This window comes from Thamnophis elegans, chromosome 1 (genome assembly GCF_009769535.1).
Source record: "Thamnophis elegans isolate rThaEle1 chromosome 1, rThaEle1.pri, whole genome shotgun sequence".
NCBI classification, from domain to species: Eukaryota; Metazoa; Chordata; class Lepidosauria; order Squamata; family Colubridae; genus Thamnophis; species Thamnophis elegans.
Window position 1 is genome coordinate 8,095,398 of NC_045541.1, and position 24,540 is coordinate 8,119,937.

The 24,540-nt window shown below is 36.9% G+C and overlaps 1 protein-coding gene across 1 annotated transcript in view; it reads left to right on the forward strand.

Annotated features, from left to right (window-relative positions):
- The first annotated feature begins 17 nt into the window (after window positions 1-17).
- TRAK2 (trafficking kinesin protein 2) overlaps window positions 18-24,540 on the forward strand; it is a 40,032-nt gene continuing 15,509 nt past the window's right edge. The window contains 7 exon segments of the mRNA XM_032234819.1: window positions 18-300; window positions 13,466-13,727; window positions 14,674-14,868; window positions 19,500-19,576; window positions 21,131-21,247; window positions 22,937-23,146; window positions 24,199-24,277. Coding sequence (XP_032090710.1) covers window positions 13,673-13,727; window positions 14,674-14,868; window positions 19,500-19,576; window positions 21,131-21,247; window positions 22,937-23,146; window positions 24,199-24,277 — 733 coding nt within the window. The 5' untranslated portion in view covers window positions 18-300; window positions 13,466-13,672.

The window sequence follows — 24,540 nt, forward strand, 5'->3', positions numbered from 1 at the left end:
GGCAGGAGCGCTTGGGCGAGCTCCTGACGGGATAGCCGTCTGGTTATAAGCGGGAGGAGGAGGCGGGGCGGCGCGACCTCCTTTTCGTGGGTGCCGCCATCTTGTCGGCCAGCGCGACCGCCTCCTCTGTCCTTTACCCCTCCCACGTTTGCCTCAGTCCGTCCGGGCTGCTCCCGAGAGAGGGAGCCGGGGAAAGGCTCTTGCGGTTAACAACGGCGGTTTTCAGCGCGTAGCTTGAATGGAGTGAAAGGTGGGGGAGCGCCCAGGTCGGGAGGAAAAAAAGTCCAACCCGGGAAAGCGGTAAGAAAGCAGGCGAGGGAGGGGAAGGCGAGGTGGTGGCTCCGCGTTTCCCCCTGGTTTTATGCACCCGCCCATGGCTGCCGTCTGTCTTTCTCTTCTCCCATTTCTGCAGTCGTCCCTTTCCCGCGATTCCTTCCCAGATGGAGATTATTATCTTAAGGAGAAGGATTGGCTGGACCAAGGATTCAGTACAGGGATGGGTGTCTCAGCATTGGATCTGGGCTCCAAAAAAACCCGACCCGCGACATGCTTTGCTTCCAAGAGATTAGAGAATAGCAATAGCAGTTCGACTTATATACCGCTTCATAGGGCTTTCAGCCCACTCTAAGCGGTTTACAGAGTCAGCATATCGCCCCCACAGTCTGGGTCCTCTCTTCTTTATAACAGTTATTACTACAATTATAATAGCAATAGCAATAGCAGTTCGACTTATATACCGCTTCATGGGGCTTTCAGCCCTCTCTAAGCGGTTTACAGAGTCAGCATATCGCCCCCACGGTCTGGGTCCTCTCTTTATAACAGTTATAACTACAATTATAATAGCAATAGCAGTTAGACTTATATATCGCTTCAGAGGGCTTTCAGCCCTCTCTAAGTGGTTTACAGAGTCAGCATATCGCCCCCACAGTCTGGGTCCTCATTTCACCCACCTCGGAAGGATGGACGGCTGAGTCAACCTTGAGCCGGTGAGATTTGAACCACCGAACTGCAGATAGCAGTCAGCTGAAGTGGCCTGCAGTACTGCACTCTAACCACTGCGCCACCTCGGCTCAATACCTGACCTGTATCCATTATGACAGCCAAGGTGGCGCAGTGGGTAGAGTGCAGTACTGCAGGGGGGGGGGGGTAATGTAGGACAACACACTGATAATGTAACAACAACTAGCGCACACGGCCGAACCAATGCGTTGGGGGTATCTGGGCTCCCTTCGAACCGATGCCCAACAAGCCGCCCTAAATAGGAATCAATGGCGTTCTGTAATCCGTGACGTCCTGCCCCTGGCCTTCACAATGCAACGGTCACTGCCTTATGGTCGTTGACATTTACGAAGATTAAGTCCAAGTAAGTCCAGTACTGCAGGCCACTTCAGCTGACTGCTATCAGCAGTTCAGCGGTTCAAATCTCACCGGCTCAGAGTTGACTCAGCCTTCCATCCTTCCGAGGTGGGTGAAATGAGGACCCGGATTGTTGGGGGCGATATGCTGACTCTGTAAACCGCTTAGAGAGGGCTGAAAGCCCTATGAAGCGGTATATAAGTCTAACTGCTATTGCTATTAAGGCTTGGAGGGAGTCGAACATGGCAACGCTTGCATCCTCACGCTCTTCCCTTCCTCCGGGGTTGCCAGATCCTCTCCTCCCTTTTGCAAAAGGTTCCCTTGCCCCTTTGATCATCCCTCCTCTCCCTATTTCACCTGCGGGCTCTTCCATCTCCTGAACAGGCGGCTCTTCTCTTCCCTCTTGTAAGACGTAAAGGGAAAAAAATGCTCAAAGGGGTGTTTTTTAAGGAAAAAAAAAGCATCAAAAGCGAAGTTGGAAAGAAGAGGTTGGCTCCTCCGTGCGCGACTGCGGGTTTGCACATTTTGCACGAGCGCCTTGTATAAATCCATCCCAAGCACGAAGCAGCTGCTGATGTTGATATATATTTTTTTGTCATTGAGGTCTTGGGCTAGGACAGTCGAGATTAGCCGGTGCTTGTTTCTCCCTCCCACCGTTCTGTAAAGGAAATGATAACAATTGGCTCTTTCTCTTCTTTTTTTCGGGATGAGCTCACTTGAATCAGTCGAGAAATAAAGAGAAATCATTATGAGCTCAGAAGCTGGTACCGTTGGGATGGGCAATCAAACAGGATAGCCGTGTCTGTGGATTACTATAATCAGATTGATTTTAAGTATCAGCAATGCACTTATTAAAACATATATACTGAGTGTTTAGTTTTTTTATAACCACTCCTCACTGCAGTCTCTTGGTATTTAACAGTAGACATATTTTGATCAACAATTCAATGGATTAAAATACAAAGGCATGTCATTACCGTAACCTAAACTTAAAAGTATAAATAAAAGTAAAGATTAAGTGAGTGATATCAATTCATCTTTCAAAGACTCTCCAAAAATGAAAGCTAAAATGAGCCGATTTGATTTCTAGTGGGAGTCAATCAGTGGTGGGATTCAGCTAGTTTGCACCTATTCGGGAGAACCGTTTGGTAACTTTCTAAGTAGTTCAGAGAACCGGTTGTTGGAAGAAATATTTTGTTTTTTCCCCACTTTCCAGGGCTAATCCCATAAGGAAGGCAGGAAGGAAACATTCTGGTGTTGTTTCTAGCCTAATCTTTATTGCCCTGCTTACAGAAACTGCCTCTCCGATTAACCCTTATTACCATTGTAACAACTAAGGCGAAGTGCCCATCGACCTGAGTGACATTGACTTGGCCTCGCCCACATGATCACATGACCACAGAGCCCCACCTACCCAGCTGGTCATTAGGGCAGAGAACTGGTTGGTAAATTATTTGAATCCCACCACTGGAGTCAATCTAACAACAACAATAATACAAATGTTTTTTCAAAAAAAAATAGATAAGTAAATAAGTAAAACAAACACAAACAGAAAGGTTGATGGACCACTGGGTCTTTTTTCTGTTTTCGTTTTCTATGTTTCTTTTTTTTTTTTTTTAAATATATTTTATTCAATTTTCACATTCCATTTGCAATCATTTATATACAGGGTATTTACTATAAGAAAAGAAAAAAAAGAAAAAGGGAATAAAACGAACAAGTAAAAAGGAAACACAACTCATCATTCACAACCCCACCTAACCCTTTCATCCTCCATACACCCCATCTACCCCCTCCAACTTTCCTTTCTCCCTCTAACACTCCCCTCCTACTTCCCTTTCCCCTCAAACCTTCCTTCTCCCCTTACTCCCCGGACACCCTCCTTACGTTCCCCTTACTCCTTCCTTACTCCTCCCTCTTCTTTCCCTCTACCTCCCTCCTTGGTGTATGCCTTTATTCGAGTGTTGTTTGATCTGATAAAAGTAAAATGAACCAAGGAGAAAAAAAAAAGAAAAAAAAAGAAAAAAAAAAAAAGAACCACCGTATATAAATACATTCTTGTTATTAAGACTATGTTAACACCCCCCCACCCCACCCCCCACAATCCCCATCCCTAATCCTCCCGACTTCCCAGGGCCCACACCTGGCACTACCTTCTGTCTAAAATATCTTGTATACATATGGATTAAAAAATAAAAGTAATATATCAAAAGAAAAAAAAAAGGCAGAGAAAAAAAAAAGGAGAAAAGAAAAGAGAAAAGAGAAAAAAAGAAAAAAAAAGAAAAAAAAGAAACCACTCTTTGCGTTGATCTCAGCCCCCCATCTTTATCTATGCTTAAATAGTATAAATCATTCTATCTATATTTTATTCTCGTCTCTTACTTCTTTGCTATTTACCCCAACCTTCTGTAGATTCTCCCGTTCCTCTTCCTAAACCTCATGATCCCTTCCAATAAAATTTAAGCAACGTGGTTCATGCCATATATTCAAATATAACTTTACAGACAAGTAATCAAACTTTCCCTTCTAGTAAAATTTAAACAGCGTAAATGATCTTTCTTTACCCCCTTTTCAAATAGTAATTCAAAATAATCTAACCAAACTTCCCCTTCTTAGTAAAGTTAAGCAGCGTAGATCAGATATTACTTTACACAGGAATCAATTTCTATCTTAAGATAATTCCAACCGACTTCCTCTTCTAATAGGATTTAAATAACTTAGTTCATTCCACATGCATTTTACCCTCATCCCTCACTTGTCTGATATTTACCACTATCAAATTTATACTAGCATTTGTTTAAAATATAACTCAGAGCGATTTAAGTAGCATGGATCATTCCACATATTCAAATAATACTTTCAGCAAGAGTCAGTTAACCTTCTATTTTAAGGTAGTCCCTTCTAACAAAGTTTAAACAGCATAAATCATTCCGCATTCTTTTTACACTTATCTTAAGATAATCCCAAGCGGCTTTCTGTTCTAATAAGCTTTAAACAACGTAAATTTTACCCTCATCCCTTGCTTGTCTGATGTTTACCACAAATAACGTAGTTCATTCCACATGCATTTTACCCTCATCCCTTACTTGTCTGATATTTACCACTATCAAATTTATACTAGCATTTGTTTAAAATGTAACTCAGAGCGATTTCAACCAACTTTCCCTTCAAATAAAAGTTAAATAGCATGGATCATATTCAAATAATACTTTCAGCAAGAGTCAGTTAACCTTCTATTTTAAAATAGTCCCATCTAACAAAGTTTAAACAACATAAATCATTCCGCATTCTTTTTACATTTATCTTAAGATAATCCCAACCGGCTTTCTGTTCTAATAAGCTTTAAACAACGTAAATTTTACCCTCATCCCTTGCTTGCCTGATGTTTACCACTATCAAATTTATGCTAACGTTAATTTAAAATCTAGCTCAAAGTAGTTTCACCCAGCTTTCCCTTCTGATAAAAATTAGTCCGCTTTTTCTACCGGAGGTCTCAAACCCCCATTCAGTCCTCAACTTTAGCAAGCATTTTGAAGTGTCTAAATTCTCGATCTCCGTTTTTCTGCTTCTCCGAGGGAGGAGGGGCTACCCCCTCCATCTTGCAGCCACATGGCCAGCCGCTTGCCTTCTCCTTCCGCTTGTCTCTCCTCTCTTCCAAGCGCGTCAGGAAGTCCCGCCTTCAGAATCCTACAATAGAAATCTTGAGCCTCCGAAACAGAGTTAAGACGAAATCTTTGATTCTCAAATGTAACCGTGATACCGGCAGGGGCCTCCCATCTGTATCGAATCTGTTGACTCCTAAGCTCCTTAGTTAAAAAGGTGTAGTCCCTTCTTGCCTTCAGCATCTGAAAAGGAATATCTTTGAAAACAATCAGGTCCTGGCCGTCAACTCGGAAACTGTTATTATGAAACTTTTGCACAATCGCATTTCTAGATTCTTTTGTAGAGAAATGTATAATTATGTCCCTCGGGAGCTGTCGCTGTTCCGCTATCAATGAGTTCTGGCGATAGATTTTCCGAATCTGCCAATCAAAGTTAAGTCCCGGGCTTCCCAGCGCATGGCTGAAGGCTTCAGCAAAGGTCTGTTTCAAATTCTCTTGCTCCTTTTCACGGAATCCTCTGACTCTTATTGCAAATGCCTTCCTATTAAAATTTATCATCATAAGCTGTTCTTCGTTATCTCTAATTTTTTGTTGTAAAATTTGAATATTGGTAGTCAAATTAAAATTAGCCTTCTCCAGACTTTCCACTTTGTTCTCTATTTCAGCAGAGTAATCTGACAGGGCAGACACGGCTGCAAACGTATTCGCCTTCATTTGATTAACTTTAGATTTTAGATCATCATAAAGTTCCAATACAAATTCCTTAATTTCTTGCTTAAAGGCATTAAACATTTTAAAGAGATATTCCTGTGTTAAAAATTCTCCAGTAGAGGGCGTAGGAGACAAAGGCTGTGTTTCCAGAAAAAATTCTTTAAATTCTTTAGACACATTTGTAGCAAGACGCTTCTTTGATCTGGGTGCCATAATAAATAAACAAGTAAGCAGCGCTTCTCTCCCCTCTATTTCCAAAGAAGAAGAGTTTATTTTGTTAAGGAGCGGTCTGCAGGAAGATAAACCCGGCTAAGTACATCCAGTAATCATCCACGGAGAGAAATCGCCATTTTGAGGTCTATTTAGACAAAGAAGTCTCTAAGACGAATGGTGCTGGTATTTAAGATAGTAATAAAAGCATAAATCTCACAGGGGTGGTACCCTCCCGTATCAATTCTAGCTTGAAAAAACTTTGTTTTGTCCTGGGGGGGGCTAGCCTGTCTGGGGCTGCCAAAAAAAAAAGGCAGCTGAGAAGAAATGGCTGGAGATAAAAGCTCCGCTTCGGCTGGATCTAATCTCTTTCCACAGCCAAAAAAAGAAAAAGGCTGTGGCTTACGAATAGACCCTAGCCTACGGAGCTATCCTCCCTGCCCCTTTCTTAGCCAAAAAGGGGTGCTATCTATGATCTTATTTAGATATACAAACCAGATCTCTGAGGAGCTCGGTGGAGCCCTCCTCGGCAACAGGCCACGCCCCCAGGAAGTCCTGAGTGACATTGACTTGGCCTCGCCCACATGATCACATGACCACAGAGCCCCACCTACCCAGCTGGTCATTAGGGCAGAGAACTGGTTGGTAAATTATTTGAATCCCACCACTGGAGTCAATCTAACAACAACAATAATACAAATGTTTTTTAAAAAAAAAATAGATAAGTAAATAAGTAAAACAAACACAAACAGAAAGGTTGATGGACCACTGGGTCTTTTTTCTGTTTTCGTTTTCTATGTTTCTAATGACAATCTTAAGTGGTAGTTTGTGCTTGGTTTTACATAAGGCTATTCTATATTGTGGTTTACTTGTTTTGGAGATGACATGCAATTCCTCCCAAGAAATAATCCATAGGTTACAAATTATAGAAGTTAATTCACATGCTATATAACACCAAACTGTTTTATGACTTAATATTATACGTGAATCAAATAATTTTAATGCAAACTATTAACTTTATTACTAACTTCATAACAAAGAGCTAAATTTTTCATTTGAAAATTAGCATTATTTTTCTAATGAACAGAACATTAGACTGCAGAAGGACTTTCTGAAAAGTCAGCTAAGGAAATCTCAAGGTCAAAAATGGAGCAAACTTCCTCCATTGTAAAATTAGTATAAGAAAGCAAATATGGGTACCCAGCTGTAAGAAGACTAAGCCTGGCAAGAATTTATAGGTAGTTCTTAATTTACAACCACAATTGAGCCCCAAATTTCTGTTTTTAAGCAAGACAGTTGTTAAGTGAATTTTGCCTCATTCTAAGAACTTTCTTGCCATAGTTGTTAAGTGAATCAATGCAGTTGTTAAGTTAATAATGGTTGTTAAGTGAATTTGGCTTCCCCATTGAGTCATAAATATGTGTTACCAAGTGTCTGAATTTTGATCATATGACAGTGAGGATGCTGCAACAGTTGTAAGGGGGGAAACGGACATAAGTCACTTTTCCAGTGACATTTTAACTTCAAACAGTTACTAAATAAACTGCTGTAAGTCAAGGACTAGTTCTATTGCCTTTCTGAAATGCCAGCATGTGGATGTCTATGGACAAGAAAGTCCAGTTGCTTCTTGGAAAAAGCACCTTTAGGAAGTCCTGCCTGTGGAATTAGGGCTGCAGAAATCTGGATGACCACCAAATGGCAGCAGAGGGGTATAGAAAGTCCTTAACTCTTTACTGCTATTTAGTTGCTCTATCCTGAGTGATGTGTGTCAGGCCCACCACTGCTGAAAAAATGCCACTGGTTTACTTGAAGAAACTTAGTAGAAAGCATTCATTTTATATTCTTACATGTATATTATTCTTATTCTGCTATTTAACCTTGACTGTTCAAGCCCAGTCTTTAAAAAAATTCTGAATACTGATAGTGTCAATTGTTCTCTCTTCCTCTCTCTTTCTCTCTCTACACAAACACTAAAATTCAAGTCTCTGTTATGCTTTGCTACAGTACAATATAATACAGTATAGTATGGACCCAAAAAAACCCCACCCCTTTGTGCTTCGTGTCTAATTTATCCTTGAAAATTGCTATATTGTTGGATAATATCCCTTGTGGAGTATCTTGTTCTCAAAAATATTAACCATATGGCTTGGGGGAAAGGGTTCTTGATTAAGGTCAAGATTCAAGCCTGAACAAGCTGCCTAATATATCGCGGAGCATATTCATAATGTAACATTTAAATAGCGTCTGATGTAATGGGACCAGTTACTCCAGAGCCATTTTATATAAACCACATGGCGTAACCTAAGTGCAAGCAGTAAACCATTGTTTCTTTTTGGGGAAAATAATTACATCTATTCTGAATATATAGACAACACTTAAGTATAAGGTATAATAGTGCTATAATTATGCCACTATTAATGAAATAGTACTAGTGAATATACCCATATTGTGTTGATTCTATAGAAGAGTGTATTAAGAAAGTCAGTCATAGATTCTAAAGAGTATATTTAAGAACGTTTCAAATATAGTTGCATGGTGCAAATATCAAAGAAAGAATGCAAATGTTTAATTTTAGTAAGATTGGTGAATTCTTTTTCTTTAAGGGGAAGGTTTTTCATAGAACATATTCCCTCAAATATTATTTGTCTTCTAGATTAATATGAAGTGTTACACTTCAGGTGGCGAGGTGGCACAGTGGTTAGGGTGCAGTACTGCAGGCCACTTCAGCTGACTGCTATCTGCAGTTCAGCGGTTCAAATCTCACCGGCTCAGGGTTGACTCAGCCTTCCATCCTTCCGAGGTGGGTGAAATGAGGACCCAGACTGTGGGGGCGATATGCTGACTCTGTAAACCGCTTAGAGAGGGCTGAAAGCCCTATGAAGCGGTATATAAGTCTAACTGCTATTGCTATTGCTTTGTTTGGTAGAAAGTGTTTACATTCTGGCATGTCCTTTTGAATTTAAGTAGCGCTTTTCTTAAACAATGTTTAATATATAATCTTTTCTATAGTTCCAGTTATAGCCACACATTGTAAAGTCAAACTGCCAGAATTGGGCTATGACAATTTTTTTCAATTAAGATAGCTTAATTCCTCCAAGTGACTTCTCACATTTTTGTTATTTCAAATAAAAACCTGCAGAAACTTCCCCAGATACAAAACTGTTCTCTAATACCTCTTCAATAGTATCACCACATCCCTGTTGCAACCTGGACAAAAAAGTTTGCCTTTCTCTTCTCTTTGGTTTGTCCTTACTGTGTCTTTGCATGGACCAGGGATCGTCCACCTTTTTATACCTACCACCCACTTTTGTATCTCTTGTTAGTAGTAAAATTTTCTAACCGCACACCGGTTCCACAGTAATAGTGATTTGTAAAGTAGGGAAGTCAATTAAATTAAAAAAAGGGAAGTGCTTCAGTATCGGACAAAACCCCTACCGCCCACCATGAAAGCTGGAATGCCCACAAGGGGCGGTAGGGACCAGATTGACTACCACTGGCATGGACAATCAGTATGATCTGCTATCAAAGTCAGTAAAAAAACAACAACAATATGGCAGTATATGCACTAACACATATTCCAAAATAAGCCATTTTGACTTCTATAAAATGCTCTAAAATCCCATGTAAAACGTATTTATACTTCAACATTGACAGGTTTTTAAATTACAGTACAAAATTGTTTCTTTGCTTCCTTAGGCTGGCACATACTAAGGAAATTGGGAGTAACTAAAATTGGCCTTTAAAATAACAGTGGTGCACAGTATTCATTCATCAAGTATTTGGTGTGGTGCAATAAAGCATTTGCACTCAATATTTGTCAATATGTTACATGCACTGGTTTTACCAAATGTTGAGAAAAGATTTTCTAGATTTAGTAAAATGTAAGTCAAACTAGGTAAATTCAAAGTGGAACTCGTTTCCTTGTGAGCTCATTTAAGACAGTAAATATTGCAATTTAAACTGATTAGATTCACTCATTATTGTACAAACTAATGTGTTTTGTTTGTTCGATGTAGCACGTTGTATGATCCAACCAATTTTGTTTTATTCATTAAAGGTGCTTGAGCAGGTCATGGTTTAATGTGAATCAACCTAAATATTGATCATAAAGCAGGATATATTTTGGCTGATAATCTAAAATAATTAGTTTATTTGAAATAATGGCATACAACATGGCTGGGAAACACCTTCCCTAAAAGGAGCTCATCTGCCATGTGCTCCAGTGGAATGTTTGGAGAGCTCATCCAAAGTGCTGCATAACCCTAGGATTCCATGTATTGATTTTGTTTTGAAATGGTATTGGAACAGTTTGTTATGCCTATTTCTTTTTAATATATTTCCAGACAGACTGTCAGCCTCTGCTTTGCTGCTGCTTCGGCTGCCATTGAAACGGGGAGGGGTTTTAACACAGTAGTTCCCAAACTTGGCAACTTTAAGACTTGTGGACTTCAACTCCCAGAATTCTCCAGCTAGCTCTTCTGGCTGGAGAACTCTGGGAGTTGAAGTCCACAAGTCTTAAAGTTGCCAAGTTTGGGAACCACTGTTTTAACAGAAAGCCAGTTTAGTATGGTGGTTAAAGCATCAGGCTAGAAACCAGAAAATCATAAGTTCTAGTCTGTGAGGCTGTTGAGTCTCACCTTAGGCATGAAAGCTGGGTGAGTGACTTTGGGCTAATCATCCTTTCTTAGCCCAGCTCACTTCAAAGGGTTGTTGTTATGGAGAAAATAGAAGAAAGGGATATTAGATATCTTTGCTACTTTGAGTTATTTATAAAATAATGATGATAATAATGGAAGCAGCAGAATAGAAGAAAAAGAATTAGGGGTGGGGGGAATCACAAAATACAAAGAGCTGCAAATAGTAGTACAACTTTGTCAAAAGAAAGCAAAAACAATATCAATAGTAATGAGGGCCTTGGGTACAGTCCCAAAACATCTGAAGCACCACATGAACACATTGACAAAATCGCCAGTCACTTGCAAAAGTTAACTGTACTTGGGGCAACTTACATCCTGCAATGATACTTTTAGCATTATCAAATAACAACATCTGCCTATCTTAGGTCCTTGGGAGTAATTCAATGTGAATAAAAATGCTTAATTATTTCTTATTTTCTTACTTTCAACAATCTGCATTAGCATAGAGTTCAATGAAACTCCCCAAATTAAAATATTCAAAATTTTCTCCTAGGGTAGTGCTGAAATGATAGGATCATCTGTGATTTCATAAACTGAAAACAGAATTGCTAGAAAAAATAGCATTATTGTACAGTTGATTTTATAGGCAGTAGATAAAACAAAATTAACTTAATTAATTTTGTTACCAATCTAGTAATACTGTAATCTTTTAATTTTCCATCATTTAGATTTTCAAAAAGGTTTAATGTTCACATGTTTTCAAAATAGTTATGTTCGGATCACAATAAGCCTGACTTATCATTGAATGTTGTCAGTATCTGAATAATGCCATTAGAAAAACCCAGGCAGAAGTTTCTTTTTAGGTTAATATGCAGGATATATTCCTATATGAAAAATCATATAGTTAATTAAAGTATATTTGTGATTCTGGCAAAATTGAGTTATAAGTTATATGGAAATTGTTCAGATTTGTTTCATTCTGCATAACTAAATCACAGTAATGTTTTTCCAAGGTGGAAAACCTTTTATCTATGAATGGCTGTTGACTGACATAAAGTATCAGTGTTCTGATAAGCAGAAGAAAAAATAATCAAATATTTGGAAAATATCTGTGGAAATTCTCAGTCATCCAAGTCATGGTTGTCCCAATAGTGCTTTTTTCAAGAGGCAACTGGACTTTCTGGTTTCTCTTTGAAGATTTTCGCTTCTCATCCAAGAAGCTTCTTCTGGGAATTTCCCACATCCAGTCAGAATTGAAGAAGCTTCTTGATGAAGTCAAGAACCATGACCTACATGACTGAGAATTTGGAGAGTTTTAAATAATCCTTACAAAGCAGTGGTGGGATTCAAATAATTTAACAATCGGTTCTCTGCCCTAATGACCATCTGGGTAGGTGGGGTTCGGTGGTCATGTGACTGGGTGGGCGTAGCCAACTCAAGGTCACTCAGCTTTGCCTTAGCTGCTAACAATGTAATAAGGGTTAACCGGAGAGGCAGTTTCTGTAAGCAGGTCAATAAAGATTAGGCTAGAAACAACACAAGAATGTTTCCTTCCTGCCTTCCTTACAGGATTAGCCTTGTAAAGTGGGGGAAAAAACAAAAGGAGATTTCTTCCAACAACTGGTTCTCTGAACTGCTTAGAAAGTTACCAACCGGTTCTCCCGGATAGGTGCGAACTGGCTGAATCCCACTACTGTTACAAAGGTGTTTCTGTGTCTGTATTTCTTGTATTTTGAACTCTTGAGGTAATAACTATTCTTATGTCTGAATGAAACATAGAGGAACTTCTACTTTTGAATAATTGATGAATAATTGTTATAAAATTATACATTTTATTTAATTGTTATTAAAAAAGATTAATTTTTTTTTAATTTTAAAGGCATTATTTTTCTGATTTAAATAATTATTTGTGAATGTTTCCCTTCCCTAATTCATCTTGAAGAACTATGTAAGAATTTTGTAGGAAGTAGATTAAAATAGAGCAAGAAATAATCAAGCAATTGCAGATTCAAATAAACATTGCTGAGGGACACCTAGTTCTAACCAAGAGGTGCTATGGAATCCACTTATGAAAATCTTGCCAAAAATTTTGTTAGGCAGCAATTTCCTAGAGTCAAAACTAACTTAAACACAAAATAGACGTTGTTATCTTTAGGATGCTGTTGTCTGTAGCCTCAGAGGTTTGGGCATAATTCTTTATCAGGCTAAGATTTCTTAATTGAAATGTTAAAAAAATAGTGTACAATCCTTTACATGTTGACATGATTACATGTAAGAAATGAGGCTACAGTACTTTTAAGTTATGTAAAATATGATTAACTTGTTTATTTTTATTGTGTACTTAGTGTGGGCGGAGACAGAGAGAGACACACACACACAGAGAGAGAGAGAGAGAGAGAGAGAGAGAGAGACAGAGATTTCCTAAATGACTTTGCACTAAGAAAACATGCACCATTTTATACGTAATATATTGAAGGCTTTAATTTGCTGTAGTTTATTTCTATTCTGCTTTTTAGCCAAGGATCTGTGACAATTCAAAATGATTAATACAGATATAAAATTACATATTGCAATAAATTTTATAACCTTATATTAGTAATGTTATCTTATTGGAGGAAAGTAACCTTTCTCATTTTATTTAATTAAATAAAACAATATAGAGGGGGGAAATGGAGCAACAAGAGTATTTGAATTAAATTTGACATTCTTGCAACTGATGTTTAGACTTGCCTAAATGATAACTTTGCTATATATATATGTGTTTCTTTTTATTCTAGATTTTCATGTGCCAGGGTAAAGCTAGAAAGAGTGGCAGAAAATGAATTAGAAAACTCCTATTTTGTTTAAAATGGGATACAATTACTCATTTAGAGAGCAGCAATTAGGACAAGAACGGTTTAACATTAATGTTTAAACTTGAATTTTTGTTTTCCTCTTCTTTTTCCCAAGATGGTGAATGAACGGGACAAAATTGAGATGTAAAGATAGTGAACCTGGCAACTTCAAATATATCTTCATTTGGGCTAAATTGTCCTCCTGTCTGTCTAGTTGATATGAAATGAATGCCGGCAATAGATTATTGCCAAATGATCATTCAGCTCAGATGAGAAGGAGCAAGATATAAAATGGAAAGAGGATGTGGTTTACGAAGAATTGATGCCTGAAGCAACCCTCATGAATTTCAACCACAGCAATTCAGAGAGCATCACTGGTAAGCTGATGAGTTAATTAAAAGGCGCTGGTAGATGTTTTGGAAATTATAACTGCTTCAAGGCTGCAATCTTCAGTACTTCATATTGAATTTTAGAACTGTCACAAATTTACAATGAAGCAATGCCCTTATTGGGCCAAACTCAAGATAGATTAAATGGCACGTAAATTTTCCCGAAATGCTTGGCAGGCAGATCATATAAAATTTTTTTTAAAAAAGGTTGGGGAGGGGAAGGAAGAAAAGCATCTAAACCAGCTACAGTTTACAGTTTATTAGCATTTGTATGCCACCCACTCCCTTGGGACTCTGGGCAGCTTACAAGCAAGACAAACATATATTAAAAAATTTAAAATAAAATACAAGTGTTAAAAATATCAACAACATGCATACAGTTGGAGTGGGGCTGGATACTAATCAACAGCCCCAGGCCTGCCAGAACAGCCAGGTCTTTGTGGCTTTATGGAAGGCCGGAAGAGTGGTGAGGGTCCAGATCTCTATGGGGAGGTCGTTCCATAGGGCCAGAGCAGCTACAGAGAAGGCCCTCCCCGGAGACCCGCCAACCGACATTGACCAGCCGACGGCACCCGGAGGAGGCCCAATCTGTGTGATCTTATTGGTCATTGGGAGGTAAATGGCAGGAGGTGGTCTCTCAGGTAGCCAGGTCCTAAACCATGAAGGGCTAGCTCCTTTAAAAGGAATGCTGCCTTTTTAAATGAAGGATAAATTAAAATACTAATAAAAGCTGGAGTAAGAGAAAAACAATTATTGCTTTTTAAAATTGATTTCTAAGAAAGGTAAACATTTAAGACTTGTGGCCTTAGTTCAAATCAGAATGGATAACATTAGTCATTTTGTTTCCGAGTGTTGAAAACCATTTATTTAGCAAAGAAAAAAATGGTTTTCTTCCAAAGTTGATCTGTAACATGTTGTCTGCATATGCTTTTAGATGTTTGCCCTAATGAGGACCTTCCTGAAGTAGAGCTAGTGAGCATGCTAGAAGAACAGCTGCCTCAGTACAAACTACATGTGGATTCTTTATATCTTCCTGTAAATGATGACTGGATACAGTCAAGAAGTTCTCACGGTCATGGTCCTGAAACTTCTTCTCCTGTTCTTGCTGAGGAGGCACTCCATTATATGAGTAAGTATCCCAATACAAATATAAGCATTCAAGATTCAGTCAACCTGCAAAAACAACTCAAGTACCTCCAGATTTGGAGAAATTACTGCAAAACACTTTATGACATAATACAAAATGTCATAAAGCATTTTCTGTGGTCAACTGCTAACTTTTGATGGTGCTATATGGTTTAACATAGGTTACTTTCAAGGCAGATATATTTCTGAATATCTCCCTAAATTGTAAAGAACTTTTTCAGCACGCTAGAAGCTCTGCCATTGCGTGAGGCATTAGTAGGGACCCAAGGGGTCACAGGTTGTCTTTTTTCTAATATTTTTTTTAAAAAATAGTGGAATGTCCTATGAATATTGATCTTGTTACATGCGCTGTGGGAGAACATGGAAATAAACAACAATGAACAGAGTTAAAATGGCATCAATTGCAGATTATGTATAAGGCAATAAACATTAGCCTCTGTTAAGCCCTAAAAAACAAGGCTATTAAAATCTCTTCCTACTATCATAAACAATGTACCTGTTTGTTAAATATTGGCTTATACAAGTTTTTTATTACATGTATTTTTGATCACCTTATATGCAGAGTGGGTGTGTTTAACTTCCTTATCTTTAGGATTGAGCTTTCAATCCACCCAGTTAAGTAAACTGAAATTCAATAGTGACTAAAGAAATCAATGCAATTTCTTTAAGGAGCTGCGGGCAAATATACACAATAGCAGTTATGCTTCTGCTAGAACCAAAGCATTTTTCCACTTCAGATTGAAATATTAGATTCCTCTAATCTTTTTTTTTAATTAATGTTTTTATTTTATTTTTAATTTTCAAAACAAACACAACACATAATATCTTCCTTTTTTACATACTGTAGAAAGTGTATCAGTTGGTTACGAAAAACTTTCATGCATCTCTTCCCCAGCCATCTCTTCCACAGTCATCAAGCATAATTTATATTAACTCGAGTATTTTAACTCAGATATTTATACATGTTACCGTCATCATACCTCCATTTTCATTTGACTATAGTTGTTTAAATGTCCTTCATCATAAAATATACCAAGGTTTAATACATAACCACATACTGGCATTACATTTACCATTTCTAAAATCCTCCAATGACATTAAATCCTTATGTCCTATTCTAGCTAAACATCCATAATAGTTAATAGCAAAGTTTTCTATCCTTCTTTCCAAATTGCTCATTTCCTTTCTACATCTCATTTCCTTATATTGTACCCATACATATATATATATATGTTATTATCATTATCCCTCCTTTATTTGACTATATCCTGCATCATATCATTTTTCCACCTAGTAATCAAAACTTAACTGAATCTAACTTAATTCTATTATTATTATTATTATTATTAATCTTTATATATAATCCAAAAGGGTTTCTAATCTTCCTTTCATGGATGCCATTCAATATTCATATCCAGTTATTACTTATCATAACACTACACATTGTATACATTATTATCATTATCAATTATTTATTTAACTATATCTGCTATCACTAAATTTCGCTAAGTTTAGCTAGTTTTAAGTTATACTCTATTCATCTATCAACCTGTATCTTTCCAGTAACAAAACAGTGTCATATCTTCTGCCATTTGTGGCATCAATCCTCTAATCATCTCCTTAATCAGCTTTGTATGGATTCCTCTTAGCAACACTTTGCTTATAAGATCTCTCATGTAATTTCGATGCCCTTCTTCTGTTTCCTTAATCTGCTTATCTTTGATTGTTGATGGTGTTATCAAAACCATTGCTAATAAGATTTCTCTCTTTAAGACCATAAATTCTTTTATTTTTTTTCTCTTCTGTATCTTCCCATCTGGGGTTTCCCCTCCATTTAATTCCTCTTTTAGTATTCCACTCTTTCCATTTTCAGAAACAAACCAATCACCATAAGTCTCAGCAATTTTAATTTCTTTATATTCATTTTTTTCTTCGATTTTTTGGATTTTAACCGCCACTTTTTCCATTTGATGAACATCTTCAACTTCTCTGTCATATTTTACTGTTAGATGACTAAGTAATCCAACTTCTTCTCTATCCTCTTATTTGTATTTGATAATTTCAGTATTTCTGAGAATATCTTTTGTAGATTTAAAACTTCTTTCTGGTGTTGAAATTGTGCCATGATTTCCGGCTGACACTGCTACTCTAGCTTAGAAGGTTTTAGCAGAATTAAGCAGCACAATAACATTTCACCTTTCTCTGGTTAAGAATCTACTTCAAAGGGACATCTGTGTGGTTTTCTTCTTCTTCTTATCACTCTCTATAAATAAGCTGTGAGTCCTTGAAGTGCCAAGCCAGCTTCCAAGTAGCAGCGTTACAAAGTTACCATGTTACCATTTCTTTGTTTCTTTTTGTATCTTTTTGTATTTCAAGTTAAAAAAGAAAAGCTCCGATTTTTAAATGAGTTAGAAAAACACCCACAGTAAAGAAAGAGGAGAGTTTTAGTCCATAGATTACGAAGAATAGTCAAAGAAAAAAAATAGAAGAAGGAAACTTAATCCGTTCTTTTTGAAAGGCTTGCATAAATTCCATCCGTAAAAATAGCATTTAAAAAGTAAGTTAACCCACTGTTCAAAACCAGTCCAAATTTAATTCCGCTGCTTATTTCTTCTGTTCTCCAGTTTAAATTAATTTTAAGTTTTTTTATAGGCAGTCAACTTTTAAAACAGTGCATTGAGATCGCACGTCGTGTTGTCACAACTTCGGCTCCTCCCCCCAGATTCCTCTAATCTTGCATTACATTACTGTACTAATACCTATGATAGAAAAAATAGGTTTGTCAGTGAAGTTAAACTCCTAATATGGTTGTAGTATTCCTCATTTAATGCCCTTTATAATTCCAAAACTAGAAAACTAGTTGACTTCCGTATTCAAAACTGCAGTAGCCAATATATAGCTCCTCCTATTTTATGATACTTCTGGAGAAATGTTTATTTGATAACTAAGTAAATACGAGGGAGTGTTATTGCAGGTTAAGCAGTGTATGTACTGCAGAACAAAGAATAAAGGCTAGCCGTGACTTTAGCTTGCCTGCAGCTCTTCTAAACTACTCCTAGTATATAAGTTGTTATATGGATATGGCCCTAGATAAAAGGGATTGGAACGAAAATGAAGAGCTGCTCATGGATTTCACTCTACAAGGTAAGTGTACACATAAACATTAGCCAATATATATATCTTTACTAGATTTTCCAGGAAATCTGAGAAACTGCATTTTTATAGTTTATAATTGACCTTTGGATTTTTGATGTTTGCTACCTGATTACAAATCAGAAAGTCCTGAGATTCAACTTCTTCAAAAGCTAAGCAATTTAATAAGGTCTTTTTGTCTTAGACTAAGGAAAAAACTGAATACAATCCACAACTGGATTGTATTTAGTTGTGTAAAGTAAAATACTGTCAACCTTGCATAGGCAAAAGATAGAAAGAAGGAGAATATTTTCACTGATTACCCATTTTTCTATTATTTCTTTCCATCTAACTTCACTAAAAATCTCTCCCAAAGGTTTGGGAGCTCATTTGGAACACAGATTGCTGCAATGAGGAAGAATATGTATTAAAATGACTACGCCTTTATGGACAGAAGAACATTTAGTTTATAGTGCAAAATCTTCAATAATTTGTACAATACTTCTGAAAGTAGAAGAAACCCACGTGTTTATACTTGTGCAATTTGATTTTGGATATTTTTCTCAGTAGATTTTTGACATTGTTGTAGACTACTTAAGAAATATGATAACTTGGATTCTCTTATCTGTGACTTACGGGTTAAGTTGAGCAGGCTTTTGACTTTTCCTTTTAATAAAAATGGATACTTTGTTAATTGGGTCTGTCTTCCTGTCTAATAAATTGTAAATTTTAGGATATAAATAGATCCACATAACAGATTTGTCATATGTCTATTTCCTGTTTGTGATACAAAGACTATTGCTGCATAGAATAATAAATTGTGTCTTGGTTACATTTTTTTCTTTACAAGCCAAGGAAGAAAGAAATTATGTACAGTAAATGTGTCTATCTGCCTGTCTTGACTATTTGACTAAATACTTTAAAGAGAATTGAACTAAATTTGGTCTTGTAGGGATGGAAATGAGCAGAAGACTCGTGCCCTATGATTCAGAATTTTGCTGACTTTTCTACTCTATTCGCTCATCTCCTCTGTTACCTGACCCAAAACAGAACTATTATTAGAAATTTAGAGAGGAAAAACCCAAAAGCTATTCTCTGCAAGTTTTTACTACTTTATTTTTTGCCTAAAGTTAAAAAATAAAAACTTCAGATCACTACTGTACACCAACCTAGGATTTTTCTTTAAAATAACACAGAAATCGTCCTGCCACTGCTATTCATAATAAATATAACACTTCATCACAGACCTTCATATACCAAAATCTATTTTTTCTGTGAAAACTTTTTTCTCTTATTTTCTTTAATTGGAATTTATTTGAGAAAAAATGTAATGCAACAAAGCCTAAATGTCTTTTTTCTTATTCTTGTTCTTTAATTACTGGTCTTCACTTCTTTTTTTTTTTACATTCTTAAGTATGTTATTCTTGGAGTATATTATTTTCATTTGTTTAAATCACATTAAGGAATTGTTTTGTTTTTCAGTTGCTGGCACAGATAGAGGAGACCATGTACCCAAAAATTGCAATGATATTGAAGTAATCACTCATCTGTTGACTGAGGTAAAATTGTTGTTGTTCTATAACTAAACATAGTTTTACAAATTGGAAATAAATATTTAAAATTTGAGGGGAAAAAACAGATAATTTTAAGAATAGACATTTTATTAGTGTTGTTGTTAGGGTGCTCAAATTCCAACACCATAATCTTTCCCTGATTCGTGTGATTCAAACCTGGCCTAAAATATGGTGGAATATCATATAAAATGTTACTGTTTTCCCCAGAATAAATCCTGAGAGCAGCAACGTCTTTAGAAACATTTTTTTTCCTTGACTGGGCCTTAGTCTCAGACTCAGAATTATGGGAAATGACCTTGAGAGAATCCAGACTGGCCAGCAATCAAAGAAGAGACAGCTAAGACCACGGAAGGAATGGGGACATGCCAAATGCCTCAGAAACTATTATTTCTAGTTTCTTGGACTGTAATGGCAAGGACGCAGGGGGAGATATTCTTTCAGATTTGCAAGATTCTGTTCATGTAACCTTCAAATAAAGACATATGTTAATACTCCTGGGTGTAATTGTCTGGATTATCTTGTAAGGATGACAGTTATCCTTTTCAGAGTTGCTTTGCTTAGTAGCTCGTGCTTCTATCCGCCATTCCTCCAATGTTTCTTTCCTTGCTGTGTTAATGATTGCTAACATTGGTATGTATATCTGGGCCTTTTGTGACTTGGCATAGTTATCTTATTTTCCAAGACTTCGTTTTCTTGATTACAATTATTTATTCTTTGATCAAGTGATGTGGTGGCCTCGTGATGAAGGAAGTCACCTCCCACTCGGAAGGCTGAGAGTTTAATCCTACGTAGCGGCAGATGTTTCTCTCCTAGGGTGAAAAGAAAAATATCTGCTGCAAATTCCGCCTGGCATCAGGAAGGGCATCCAGCCAGTAAATGCTCAGCTCCATCCCATCGCTCTGACACTTCTCTGAATTAAGGGATTACAGGGTCATAAAAAGGGAGTTTTAAAATATTAATTCTTTGGTATTCCAGTGTCAGATTTATATTAGAACCACAGCTACATACTCAAAAAAACTTGGGCATTGATTAAAAGAAACCCACTTACAAAGGAAAACTGAAGCTGTTTATTTAAAAGTTTAGTTCTCAGTTTATGCTTGATCCAGATTCTAAGTAAAGTGGGAAAGGATATCTTCCCATTCAGCAACAGGGTGACAGCTTAACTCCAGATTTGGGTGAAACTACTTTGGGGAACACGTATATCCAAGGTACCCACAGAACTCAAGAGTTTGGAAGTTGAAGATTAGAGAGAACAAGAAAGGAAATGACTTGTGTTTGTGGTACAGCTGATTCTATATCCCCCCCCCCCCCAAAAAAAGGGCTGGTTCAGAGGTTTGATGAATAGTAACGGCTTTTATGTTGCTTTTGATTTCTGTCTGGTTTTAAATGCCAAATATTTGAAAAAGATCCTGAATGTTGCTACTTTATCAAAATTCCGTCTCTTTTCTTCATTTTTATGCACAAAAGAAAAAAAATGCTATCATTTGAATAACTTCTTGTGGTGGGGAATAATGCAGTTTTTAATGGTTTTCTGAGCAGAAAGATCGAGATCTAGAATTAGCAGCACGGATTGGACAAGCCCTTCTTAGACGAAACCATATCCTAACTGAGCAAAATGACGTTCTGGAAGATCAGTTGGGTCAAGCCTTTGACAAAGTAAGTGAACAGATTTAAGTTTTGGGGATTTTAAGAGGCTGATGTATTGTGTAAGCATCTGGTGAAGTTATATTAATTATGAAGGCTGCTTATGGAAATCAGATGAAAACTTTCAATCTATTGATGTTAGAAGCTTTCTTTCCTACAAAGTTTCAAGTTGGTCTTTATTTACTGAAGAAAGGTGCAAGAATTTTGAAGGCTACTTTATCTATTTCAAATGTGGAAGCGTATATTATATTATGCAGAGCTGAATATTTCGGCTGAACTCTTGCTTGTGTACTTAATTTTTTGTACTGTTTCAAACTATTCTTTATGCTTGCTGCATCTAAATAAAGAGTAAATATAGGAATTAGATTTCATGTAAAGTACATAAAATTTGATTCTTGTGCAGTACGAAGATAGGCCAAGTATATTGACATGTAGCAGAAATACATCAAGGAGCGGAGGAGTAGGAAAGAAGAAAGATGGGCAGAGAGAGATGGGAGAGAGGGTGGGAGGGAAAGGTGAGAAGGAAGGGGGGGAATGGATGTGGAGAGAGGAGTGGTAGAGGGGGAGGGGAAGTAGGGTAGAGGGGGATGATGGAGGGAAGATAGAAAGTTGGAGGGTGATGGAAGAAAGAGGTGTATGGAGTGCGGAAGAGTTATATTGGGTTTCTATTTTCTGGGGCATTGTTGACAAGAGGAATTATTGTTCCAATTATTGTTTAATGCTGTATGGCGTTGGCTATGTACAGTATACATGTGAGTGTATGAAAATGAAAATAAAAAAAAAATTGATTCTAACAAATTTGAGTCTAACTTGCTTGTATGTATATGTACAATATTCCCAATTCTCATGATTCTTCTATTTTAACCTTTTAAAATAGAAAAAGGTTAAAAAAATAATGCGAAAGAATCCCAGAACATATTTGAAAAGATTTGATTCAGCAACTTTAGTGAAGCCTAGGTCTATATAATACAGTGTTTCTCAACCTTGGCAACTTGAAGATGTCTGGACTTCAACTCCCAGAATTCCCCAGCCAGCGAATGCTGGCTGGGGAATTCTGGGAGTTGAAGTCCGGACATCTTCAAGTTGCCAAGGTTGAGAAACACTGATATAATATTTAGATTGGTGCTCATTTAATTTAGGTCCCAGGGAAAAACATTGAGATATAATTGAAATAAATAAAATTTACCTATGGTTGTAGTGCACACTACACCCAGGAAGCAACTGCACCATATATAGATATATTACATTATGAATAAAGAATTCTGCTGTTTGATGAATATGGAAATAGCTCTTTATTTTCCTAGAATTAAAAAAAAAACACTGAATGATCAACTGATAATATTTCTTTAGCCTTAGACTATTGCTTTTAAAAAAGGGACTTCTGCCAAGGAAAATGATGTATTTTCACATCATTGGATTTTGGATAATGACGGTCTAGGAAAGAAAATACGATAATTGGAACATGGAACGAGCAAAGATATCTTCCATTAATATTTCTAAGCCTTCTTATAAAAAATGTAATTGGGAGGAAATCCATATTTAATACTATTTTTTTTAAACTGAATGGAGATAAGCATATTCTGAGGAAGTGGTAATGGAAAGAGCAGTACAATTATGTTTTAACTTTGTTTATTCACTAGCATAAATTGCATTGTTTTGATAAATGGTTATATTTAATAAACAAAAACGCTTTAAAATCAGATTCACCAGCTACAGCATGAACTGACAAAAAAAGATGAACTGCTTCGTGTGGTATCCACCGCTTCTGAAGAAAGTGAGACTGATTCTAGCTGTTCCACGCCACTTCGCTTCAATGAGTCCTTCAACTTATCACAAGGTTTCTTACAGTTGGATATCTTACAAGATAAACTCAGGGAATTGGAAGAGGAAAACCTATTACTTCGAACAAAGGTAACTTACATTCTTATTCCTTTTGGGTATTATTAATTGAATATAAATCCAAGCATTAAAAAAAAAGGATACATTAACATGGCTAAGGTCATGCTTATGGAAGAAGTTATAAGTAGGATTGTTCAACTTCCTCAGGGTGCCGTCGGCCAGACAGTGTCGGCTAGCGACCCCCAGGGGAAGAGCCTTCTCTGTGGAAGCGTCTTCCCTCTGGAATGAGCTGCCCCCCGAGAGCTTCGTATAATCCCCGACCTCCGGTCCTTCCAACGCGCCCTAAAAAGTTGGCTTTTCCAGCAAGCCAGCCTTGCCTGAACAAAATAAAATAAATGATTGATTATTGTTAATTTTAATCGAATTTTTTAAAATGTTATTGTTAATCTTAATTGGGTTTGTTTTTTGGATACTCTATCTAATTGTTTTTTAACTTTTGTAATATGTGTTTTTTTTAATGTTGTACACCGCCCTGAGTCCTTGGGAGAAGGGCGGCATATAAATCCAATAAACCAAACCAAACCAAACCAAAAAAGGACAGCAAAAGGCTCTCAAAGTGTATCTCCAAACTGAAGAAATGAACATCAGAATGCAATGTAGATTCAAATGACCCCAAAACAATTTTAATTTCGCATGAATGCTGTGAGATCTGAGATGACAGTGACTGACCAGAACAGAATGTAAGCTGACATTGGATGCTTCAGTGAGAGAGTTTCTAAGTGTAACTGCTATAAAAAGGGTGAACTCTCTTATTTGGGTCGTTACAAATCTAAAAATAAAATTAGCAATATTGTAATTTTGTTTTAAATGAGATTAAGTACCACAATGGATTATTTTATTTGTAATTCTAATATAGGGCTACAACCTGTGGTGTAGATTCAATGACATCCATTCGTGGAAATATTTCTCCCTCAGAATGTTCCTTCAGATCCTTCTGAAGAACCTTCTGTTGGAGTTGGATTATAAATACTCTCCTAACATTGAATATATTCTAGAGTAAACATTTTGTTATTCAGAGAATGGGAAAATTAATTAAAATTAACGAAATATTTAAATTTTTGAAGGCATGTCATTTAAAGACTGAAACTATGACATACGAAGATAAGGAGCATCAGCTAGTCACTGACTGTGTTAAAGAAATAAGTGAGTATTCTGATCATGTCTTCCACAGAGAATAGATCTTTAGATACAAATTCAGTTCACCTTCATTACTCCAGGTTTGAGCTCTGTACTATTCTTAACTTCATTTGGTCCTTTAAAAGGCAGTATTTTTCCGTCCAGATATAATTGAATTGCAATTTATATCAACCCCCATAATTGGCCATACTTGCTTGAGTGCAATGGGTTGTAATTTAAATAATTAGCAGGTAATAAATCCCCCAAGTTAAAGCTTTATATGTGAATAG